This window comes from Lactuca sativa, chromosome 8 (genome assembly GCF_002870075.4).
Source record: "Lactuca sativa cultivar Salinas chromosome 8, Lsat_Salinas_v11, whole genome shotgun sequence".
Classification (NCBI taxonomy): Eukaryota; Viridiplantae; Streptophyta; class Magnoliopsida; order Asterales; family Asteraceae; genus Lactuca; species Lactuca sativa.
The window spans coordinates 61,288,776-61,300,180 of record NC_056630.2 but is presented as its reverse complement, the minus strand read 5'-3'; the positions used below and the strand labels follow the sequence as shown (position 1 = coordinate 61,300,180).

General features: G+C 36.5%; 1 protein-coding gene across 1 annotated transcript; it reads right to left on the bottom strand.

Moving 5' to 3' along the window:
* Nucleotides 1-312: 312 nt before the first annotated feature.
* On the bottom strand, nucleotides 313-1,286 carry LOC111884583 (uncharacterized). The gene is made up of 4 exons (XM_052766387.1): nucleotides 1,224-1,286; nucleotides 798-971; nucleotides 541-633; nucleotides 313-432 (listed from the first exon to the last, which is right to left on the bottom strand). Exons 1-4 carry the CDS (start codon nucleotides 1,284-1,286, stop codon nucleotides 313-315), a joined length of 450 nt encoding a protein of 149 aa, XP_052622347.1.
* Nucleotides 1,287-11,405: the final 10,119 nt, after the last annotated feature.

Below are 11,405 nucleotides of genomic sequence, written 5' to 3'. Positions count from 1 at the left end.
TTGTTGGAGCACCAGGGAAATTCTGATCACATGGATTCCAATGACCACCATCTTATCATTCAACCAAGCTAAGAGAAAGCTATCAACCCCTACCATATATATATATATATATATATATATATATATATATATATATATATATATATATATAAATTAATTGAAAATTTTGTAGTGTTTCTGTTTCATCATGTATTAAAATAGCATGAACGGTTGTACCTCTCCATCAGGTGAGAAGCTCAAAACAGAAATTGTTGTATTCCCATGCATATAATATTAACCAACAACTATAACACATGCATATAGTATTACAAATTACAACATTACCCCTTTCAAAAGCGAATGTGCTTCACTTGACAAGAATCCTGGAAGCTTTATCTTGTCCTTCACTATTTTCTCTTGAATCTTCTGTCTGTTTCTACCTCTAAACGAAGGCTGCAAAGATACAATGTCGAACAAAATTACATTATTACCCTCACGCTAAAAGTAATGAGAATTTAATAGTGATTTATTAAAAGTAATTAAGGGTGACAGCACACCAACCTTTCCAGAAAGCATTTCATACATTAAAATTCCAACACTCCACCAATCAGCGGCCTTATCATGGCCCCTCCCTTGTACAACTTCAGGTGTCATCTATTCTAATGTCCCACACATGGAATTTAACCTTGTGCTTTCATCAAATTGCTTTGCTACCCCAAAGTCAGTCAACATAACATGAATAATAATAATTCAGTTAAGTTAAACCAAAACATTTTACCACAATAATAAACATCATCGTTTTAGTGACAACTGCCAACCTGGATGGTTAATACAAGTGCAGGGTCAACAGCCATTGCTTCATGGTCAATGTTGTTTAATGTCTCACCCGATGCCTCCCATGTTGAGGATTTTGCTTTCACTTGACTGCTAGGAACAGCAGGGGGAAGAACATGAATAATCTTCAACATAATACAATCCTTGGTTGTATCATGCTAAACAGTAGCAGAACAGTAACTTGTAGAAGACAATGTAAAAGAATAAATTGCAGAAAAAACATTGATCTGATAGTGTGTAATTAGATTAAAGATTATGAGAAGATAATAAAGTAAACCTTGAGTTGCTGGATTTGGGATCTTAGTTGACTTCTTTTAATGCTGGTCAACGAACATGAAAGCACCGGTTTTTTAACTCCACATGCTCTCCCCAATTCTTCTTTTGAAGGAACAAAAATATTAGAAACATACCTTATATTTAGTAAGGAATGGAATATGGGAAATCATTTCAAAATCTTTAGTGTCTGCAGCCATCACTACAAATTCAGAAAACCCCTATTCAGGTCCCTTGTAACTGTTTAAAAAAAAAAAGAAAAAAAATAGAAGTTAGAACCAACATTAAGAACAAAATACCAAAAATAAATATCAAAACAAGTCAGAATAATATTCACAAAGTTGAAAAACTTTGGTTAAGAAAAAGAACAAGAAACATAGCCAATTTAGTTAGGCATTGATGTGGTGAAGAAAACCAAAGGAAATAATGGAAATTTTTTTTCAAAAGAAGCTACAGGGGGAAAAACAGTTTTCGAGTCAGGGGCATCAAGGGAATTTCTCGAAAAATGAAGGTTCAGGGGTTTTTGCTGAAAACCGCGACCAGGGGCAAAAAGGGAATTATCCGAAAATTGGAAATTCTGGGGCTTCTGCTGGAATTTGCTATCAGGGGTATAATGGGAATAATCAGGAAAATTTGGAATTTAGTTTTGATAGAGGTGGTAAGACAGGAGGTAAAAATGGGTAGGGGTATTATGGGAATATTCAGCCAATGAAAGGAAAGTCTAATGATTCAAAGATTGAACAGGGGCAAAGTTGGAAAAGTAACAAGGTTATGGGAAAGAACAAGGATAGGGGTGATGTTTTGGAAGACAAAGGGTTTGTGGGGAATAATTCTATGAGTCGGCCTAACCAGGAAGCTAAAAAATCAGAAGCAGGGGTGATCTGGAACATCGAATTGGAAGGATTGGGACAAAATTCTTACCATACTAGTTACCAATTCGAATATAAAACTGATCTGGAACATCGAATTGGAAGGATTGGGACAAAATTAGCGATCAATACGAACTGAAAAACAAATTTAGCGAATCACTTTGTTCTTCCATTTCTGTCGAGGCGATGCTTAGGGTGACAACAAATTTAGCTCCTGTTTCATGATCACGTCTATTTTCAAATGTCCGAAAAGGGTAACAACACGTATTACGGACTGATCTACAAAGAAATTTATTCGAAACTAAACTCACAAATTACACTGAGAAGAGTTGTACCTGCACGAAATTGGACATCAAAGTGGTAGCTGCAGCGACGATGAGCAATGGTCTGCGAGGATCTGTAAGGCGAAAAGGAGAAGAAAGCGTAGCGGCGAGCACTGGAGGAGATGAGGTTAGACATGAACTGTGGAAGAAGGCGGTGGCGGGGACGGAAGTGGTTGTAGAACAGAGTAGGGAAGAAGATAGAGGATCGATAAGCAGAGGAATTGAAGCCATCTTCGGTGGTGTTTGTCGGTGTGTTGTTAGATAACAAGTGCCGATCGATCCCCAGTGGAGATTTCACGGAAGCGGTAGGAAAAAATGAAACCCTAATACACGCCTGGATCGCACAGTCGATAAAATCGCTCAACATCTGCACAATAAATGAAAATCATTAGAATTCGAAAACATGTGCACAATAAATGAAAATCGTTAGAATTCGTCGGTTGTAAATCACCCAAAAAAACTGTAAAATGACATGCAGTTTAAGAAGCAATTAGCGTTAATTTTGAATTGGGGAAACAAACCTTAGTTCTTTTTTCTTCGCCATGGAAAAGCACACAAACGGAAGGATGTGTATGATGTTTTCCTTCAAGATCTTCGCCTTCATGGATTATAACAGCAATCAAGCCGCCGCCCTCCGGAGTTCCCACCGGAGCTGTCTGCATCGCACTAACTTCTTCAACGCCAGTCAGCATCTGGTATTCTCCAAAGGGTTTGTACATGAATTCAACCACGATTTGACCTCGTGATTTATCATATGTGAATCATTGAGATCCATGTTCTTGAGTAGATTGTGAGTCAGGGTTTTTGGTTCTTCGAGAGTTAGATCTTTCAAAGGTACATGATTTATCTCCATTTTATCATGCTTCCCTACCGATTCCTAATCGAAAACCATGATTTCTAGAGCTTGAACTTTAGGAGGGGGAAGGAAGGAAGCATCGTAACTAGAGCAAGAGGGAAACAAAAATGGAGGATAAAAAAGAAGCTGGTTTTCAAAATTTTGGGGATTTCATTTTCCCCATTATCTACTAAAACCCTGGCCTAGCACGTGCTAGAGAGAAGGGAGGTGGCGATGGCTTAGGGTTTACAGAGAGACGGGAGGTAGAGAATGAAGGGAGATCTAGAGGAGAGAGTATCAGAGAGAGGAGAGTGGATTGCAAGGATGAAAGATAGATAGAAGATAGAAAAAACAAGGCGGGTTTTCAAAATTTTGGGGATTTCGTTTCCCCCTTGTCTACTAAAAGCGCGTTTCATTAAAATTATAAAGCGACAGGTAAAGACGACGCGCGTTTAAGATAAAGCGCCCTCCGTGTTTTTAATTTTTTTTCTTGAGACACTAAATTAAGGGCACGCAGTAATGCGTGACGTAAATCTTAATTTTTTTTTGAAGAGATGACACTATTTTAAGGGCACGTCCCTTTGCGTATCATTAATCAGCACATGTCGTAAAAAGCGCGTCATTAAAGGTCTATTTTCTAGTAGTGACTCTAAGGAGAGTATAACAATGAAGCTTGTTAATGATCACTAAAGTACCAATATTAGTAGTGTATTGAAGCAAACTGAAGAGCCACAAAATTTGGTATTTTGAAAAATCATTGAAGTGTGGAGCAGCTATCCTTCTTCATTTGCGTAGTAGTGATAACAACTTGCATTATCCCAGAAAAATTAAAAGATAAATTTTTTTTGGTATTGTCTTTTGTTTAAAGTAAAGAGAAAAGCAAAAAATAAAATCTTTTTGGTTTTTTTTAATTAAAAACAAAAGTAATTTTTTTAATTTTCTTAGGAAATGAAACAAAAAAAAATCTTTTTGTATGTTTAAAAAAAAACTTCAAATGCCTAATGAATCTGGATTAAGCATGCCAAGTCGTCCTAGAATGTATATGAACTTGGATTCATCCAGAGCTTTGGTGAACACATTTGAATTATCTTGTAGGAACAAAATGAAGATCAATATGACCTTTCTGAATATTATCTTTTATGAAGTGATACCTGATATCAATGTGCTTGGTCATTGAGTGGTTGACTGGATTGTGAAGATTGCAATTCCACTCTTAGAGTCATAATAGATGGGGATGTGTTGCATTTTGAATCCATAATCTCTCAGTTGTGTTTGCATCCGAAGCACTTGAGAACAACAATTGGTGGTAGCAACATATTCAGCTTCATCAGTAGAGGTTGAAACACATGTTTGCTTCTTTGAACTCCAACTGACCAATCTGCCTCCTAAGAATTGAAAGCTATCAGAAGTTCTCTTTCTGTTAAGCTTGTGCCCTCCATAATATGAGTCAGTAAAGGCTTGGAGATATAAGTTGCCTTTAGAAGGATAGAATAGACCAAAGAAGTAGACCCTTTCAGATATTTGAAGATTCTTTTGACTGCCACGAGGTGTCATTCCTTTGGATTTGCTTGAAAGTGTGCACACAGACATGTTGAAAACCTGATGTTTGGTTGACTCGCTATAAGGTACAGTAATGAGCCAATCATTCCTCTGTATTGCTTCTGATCTACAGATTTTCCATCAAGATCTGAATCCAGATTGTAGGATGTAGACATTGGTGTCTTTGCAGTTGATGTATTCTCCATGGAGTATCTCTTCGACAAGTTTTTTATATACTTCTCTTGACCAATGAAGATTCCCTTAGGAGATTGACGTACCTATAGACTTAGGAATTAATTGAGCTCGCTTATCATACTCATTCTAAATTTTCTTTTCATCAACTCTGCAAACTCATCACTAACGTACTTGTTGGTTGAACCGAATATGATATCGTCGACATAGATTTGCACGACGATCAAAAGGTTGTTTTGGATTATCCTAAAGAGATTGGGATTGATAGAACCTCTTTGAAATTTGTAATCTTCCAAGAACTTGGACAATGTTCCATACCATGCTCTTGGAGCTTGCTTCAATCCATATACAACCTTTTGAAACTTATAGCAATGGTTAGGGAACTTTGGAACTTCTAATCCAGGAGGTTGTTGAACATATACATCCCTATCAATTTCACCATTTAAGAATACACACTGCACATCCATTTGGTAAACCTTAAAGTTCTTGTGCGCAGTAAATGCCAAGAAACTCCTAATGGCTTCTATTCTTGCAACAGGTGCAAAGGTTTCATCATAGTCTTTGCCTTCTTGTTGCGAGTAGCCTTTGACAACCAACCTAGCTTTGTTCCTGATGATGACTCCGTCTTCATCACTCTTTTTTCTATAGACCCATCTTGAACCAACAACTGATACTCCTTCTGGTAATGGCACTAAGTCCCACACATTATTGCATTCAAATTCAGCTAACTCTTCTTTAATTGCTTTTAGCCAATATGCATCTTGTAGAGCCTCTTTGATTCCTTTAGGCTCTATCATGGATAGAAAGTTGGCATATAAGAATTCATTCTTGGTTGCTAAACGAGTCACTACTCCCGAATCTAGATCACCTATGATTTGTTCGGCTGGATGATCCTTTGTCCATTTTGTAAGACGAGTTTCCTTAAGCATTTGAGGAGTGCAAACTGTCTCATATTATTCTTTTGGAAAAGGTGGGTATTCATAAGTGAATGTTCCTTCAAAAATAACGTCTTGAAAGAGTCTGGAACTACATGAAACAGGTGGTCCCCCCCCCCCCCCCCCAACTGTTGCATGCTTGAATTCAACAGATGAAGTAGATGTGAAGGAACTTGAAGGAATGGAACCAGTCGAGTGGGGTTCCCCCTGGATACATGGATTGGATGGTTGGGAGGATTATAAAGTGCCTTTAAGAATGGAACCATTCAAAGGTGGTTACCCCTCAAAAGATGCAGTGCTTGGTGATATGATTGGTCCATATTGATGATGGGATATTGGGGTAGATGGTTTAGAATATTCTAAAGGACTTTTAGGAATGGAATCATTCGAAGATGGTTCCCCCTAAACCTAAACTTTGGTGGAATTGGAGTCTTTTAGAGAATTGGAGTATTTTGATGGTTGATGAGGTTGAGAGACATCAGAAACTAATTTAGTGAGCTTTTTGGATTCTAAGGCAGAGGGTTGAGTTGGAAAGAGGAATTCGAAATCAATTTCAATAGCAAGAACTGGAGTAGAAGTATTAGCATGTGATGATTGGTTCATTTTATCAAAAGGTACTACAATTTGAGGACCAAAGCAGTTTGCATCCAGAACCCTCACATAGCTTTCGTTAAATGTTACATCACTACTTTCCTCTATCACCCTAATTCGCTTATTCAGAACAATATAGGTTACAACATAAAGGTAATATCCTAGAAAGATACCTTCATCAGCCATGGGTATGATTTTTCCTAGTTGATCCCAATTGTTCTTGACATAGCAACGATAGCCAAAGATGTGAAATAATTTAAAATTGGCTTCCTCTTGTTTATTGCTTCATAAGGAGTGACTTCAAGCCCGTTGTTGATCAGGGATCTGTTTTGAGTTAAACGGGCGTTTGCAGTGGCTTTGGCCCAGAAGTATTGCGGTAGGTTTGTGAAGATCAACATGGATTGATCAACTACACATAGTGTTTGGTTCTTCCTTTCAACTACATCATTCTGTTGTGGAGTGTAGGGTGCAGAAAAGTTGTGCTTAATGCCTTTGGATACAAGAAAGCTATGTAAGGTGTTGTTCTTGAATTCGCCAGCATTGTCACTTCTCAGCCTTTTAAGTGGCTTGCCTACCCTAACTTCTATGTAGCGAATGAAATTAATCAGCTCATTGGTGGTTTCAGATTTGTTTCGTAGAAAGTAAACCGAAGTGAATTTGGTATGGTCATCAACAATTTCTAGGATGAATTTCTTACCACCTAAGCTAGGAACAATAGTGGGACCACACAGATCAATATGTATAAGTTGAAGATGTTCAGATACACTGTGTTCTATTATACTTTTGTGAGGTGATTTGGAAAATTTTCCTTGTTCACAGGCAGCACAAAGTTTCATTTTCAAGATTTAACAATGGTAGTCCTCTCCCAAGATCCTTTCCTATGAGTTTGTTGATATAACCAAAGTTGAGGTGAGAGAGTCTTCTATGCCCACAACCAACTAATGTCAAAAGCAGCTTTGGAAAGAAGACATATATATGGGTTTCCCTCAATTAGTTCAATATCAATAGGATACATGTTCCCATTTTGTAGGGAATCAACAAGGATGCGCTTGTTGGTATCCATAATCAAACTCTTGGTTTTGGTGAACAAAACCCCATGATCATTGTCACACAGTTGTGCAACACTAATAAGGTTATGCTTAAGACCATCTACGTATGCTACACATTGAACGGTAAAGTTCTCGTTCGAGATGTTTCTGTTGGATTAGTGTCTAAGTCCATAACTATTTTGGTATGTACTTGACCCGATGGTGCATGGTCCTTTTGGGTTGCCTTCACCAAAGCAACTTGATAGGATGAATTATGGAGAGAAAGGATTAAATATGATTTATTAATATATTATGAGAATAATAGATTAAAGGAGAAATCATATTGTTTAATTAATATTAGTCAATAATTAATTGGTAATTAGTTTTGTGACTAAAAGAGATTAATTAAACTTAAGGGACTGGAATTGTAATTATAAGATAATTGAAATTAGGGCCATGGATTGCCTTTTATTATAAGGTGGACGAATTCTAATGGGGAAGCCCATATGAAGTCGTCCAAGGATTTAAGAAAAGGGCTCCATGGGTTGCTTAGGGCTTAAGCAACCAAATTAGGGTTCCTTGTTAGATAACCCTAATAGCCTTACTATATAAAGACCCCTTATGCCTCAAAAACGTGGACAAGCAACCTTCTAGGGTTTCACACGTTTTTGGGCAGCCTCTAACCTCTCTCCTCTTCATCCTCTTGCTTATGGTGTTTGTGAACCATTAGAGGAATGACACTTGTGACTCTAAGCCTTCCAAAGTCAATTCAAGGAGGAATTGGGATTGTTATTGCTACATAACAATCAAGGTAACATTATAAACTTATTCTAATATCTAATATGATTACTTGTATGCTAGAATTAGGGTTTATAGTCTTGGATTCAAAGCATGTACAATAGAGAAACCTAGATCCAAGCATTAGGGTTTGTATGAGCACATAGGATGTCTTATGACCAAAACCCATCAGTGATATCAGAGCCTAGATTGGTTTCTATTGTATTGATGCTTGTTGTAACTGAAAAATTCGACTTTTTGCATTCTGGAGGCTGGACTCGCCGAGTCCATGGCTGAACTCTCCGAGTCCATGCAGACTCGACGAGTCCAAGCCTGACTCGACGAGTCAACTCGTCAGAAGGAGGGTACTTCGGGATTTCTTGTTGTTTTTGCTTATGGATAGTTACCTTATCATGTTAGATCAATATTAATCCGATTATATGATATATTTGACCATAATTTTGATCTAATTGAAGATATTTATCAATTAATAAGATAATTGTTTCCTTATGTGATAATTGATTAATTATTTTGAGTAAATTGATAAATTGTTTTGCAAGAAATCATTAAATAAACAAATATGGATAATTATGTGATTAATTGTTAATTTAGATTATTTGTTATTTGATCCTTGTTGTTATGAAAAGTTTCATATTTGGCCCTTTAGGTTTTATAGTTTAAATTTGAACCCCAAAAGTTTTATAGTTTTGAAATTTAAATAGTTGAAACCCTAATGTTTTGAAAAAGGTTTCAAAACTTGCCCTCAAGTTTTGGAATTTAAATTTTGATTAAATGATTTAATTTTGATGTATATTTAAATTCTAAACCCTAATGTGATGAAATGTTCAAAACTTGCCATCAAGTTTTGGAATTTAAAAGTTGATTAAAAGTTTAATTAGGAATGTTAAATTCTAAAACTCTAGTATAGTTTTGAAAAGGTTCAAATCACACCCTTATGGTTTTATTAATTAATTAAGGTGTATAATTAAAAGAGATTTAATAAATCCATAAAAGTTTAGGTTTACAATTTAATTGAATTAAAGGTATAATTGTTAAATTAGACCACCTAATATTTTAAAAGTATAAAATACACCCTATACTATATATAACATTAAAAGTCTAACATTATATATATGTATGAGTAAAAGTCAGTCTTACCGTTAGTAGGCCTCATTCACGAAGCTAGTCTATAAGGGGTGTTTAAGGAAATTGCCTATAAAATGGCGATTGAATGGGTATCCACTCTTACCCACCGCACTCTTGACTAGTGGAGGGTCGTTAGCCGAACGGGTAGGATAGGACGAAACCTTCCATTATAAGTATAATGAATTACTAAAGTAACTAAATGTTTTCATAAAATTCCCAAACTTAGTTACTTAGGCAAAAGTGAATTGATGCAATTCCATGAAATTACACTTTGTGCCCTTGCGAAGACGTTAGTGGAGCGTGTGTGGTTAACCGGCACACTAAATGGGTCTAAGCAAAGGTAGCACAGGGTGAATCAATGTTTGTCATAGTTCGGTGGAGCGTGTGTGGTTTACCGGCACATCGAATAGGTGACTGTAACATGTGAGGGCACTATGTAGTTTGCATGGTTATTCACACCCGCTTTGTGATCCTCGGCATCCCAGTCACAAACAAGAGGGGCATATCGAGATATAAACATGCCATTGAAATTTCAATGAATCTCAAAGGATCTAGGAGTTTTCATAGATTTAAAACTTAAATTTCTTTTTCGTTTTTCATGGTCGAAATTAGTGAATCGTCATTCACTTACCTTCAAATATTCTGCAATTAGGGTTACGGCATCCCTCTCCCGAGTTGTAGAATATTGTGTTGGATCCTAGCCTTAGTATTTCATTTGGGTGATTTACTAAGGACTCAATCTATCAACTAACTTGAATTCGTTTTTCTCCCGTTTTGTAGATGTCAAAGTTCGACAACTATGGTCTTTCCAAATCCCGTGGAACAAGCATTCCACATAAAGATGGTATTCCACGATTCAATCGTGGAACGAGAAATCATGCTTCACTTCCTCCTCCTCCTCCTATTGTTCTCCCTAACCCACAAGATCAAAGAATTGAAAGGTTCAATATCACTAAAGCCCTATTGGAAATGAAACATGAAGATGGTAAGCCCGTGTGTGCCCACGTTCTAGGAATGAAATCACACATTGATAGGTTGATAATGTTGGGTGTGTCATTCCCAAATAAGTTGGCTGTGAATTGGGTTTTGCAGTCACTTCCAGAATCATATAAAGAGTTCAAAAGAAAGTATTATATGATGGATCATGACGACAACCTCATTGACCTAACTTACATGCTCATTGCTGCTGAATCAGAAATGATTTGGCGAAGTAATGGAGCATATTTGTTGGAAAAGTCAACCGACCATGCTTCCGAGGACGTTGTAGGAGAACCGACCTGCTTTTACTGTCAAAAGAAAGGGCGTTGGATACAAGTCTGCCCAAAGAGCCTGAAAAGTCCAGAAGATGGGAGAGTCAAAGAGTATGGCTACGCTTCAGGTAAAATCCACTATCTAACTCCATTAAGTTCCTATTCATTAATTCTTAATACATAATGTAATAAGATTGCATTTGAATGTTTTATAGGATCGGTGAAAAGAAAGGAAGCTTGGTGAAAGAGCAAGATGAATCTAATCACAAGGAATGGATCTTGATCGCATGGACTTCAAGATTAGATTTTGATAGTTATGATAGAGTTGTTAGAAAATTTTCTTTTGAAATACATAGTTTTCAATGGATTTTGCATTGTAAGGACTAATGTTTTCTGCTGCTTTTATAAATAAAATAAATTTTCGTTTGACTTATTTATTTATTTGTTTATTTCCTTGCAATGAAATCGTTATGAAAATTGGTGTTTGCATACTTCTACAACAAATGGATTTGGTTCTTATTTTATTATGGAAAGTCGAGAATTTACCAAATAGGGAGAGTTTCTCATCGCCCAAGTTTCAATTGGATAGAAACTTGGAATCATGCAACGTGGATGCACGATGAATGAGAAATTTCGTATTTGGAAATTAGACTAATTCATTGACAAAGTGTCAAGTGAAGGACTAGGAGATCGAATACACAAAGTTGCGTGTTGATCAAAGTCCACCATAAGAGTAACAATGATATTCGTCATGATTTACTAAAGGTTTAGTAAATATGATTATACTTACAAGATTAAGTATAATTCTGAATTGATTAAAGGGTTTAGATCAAT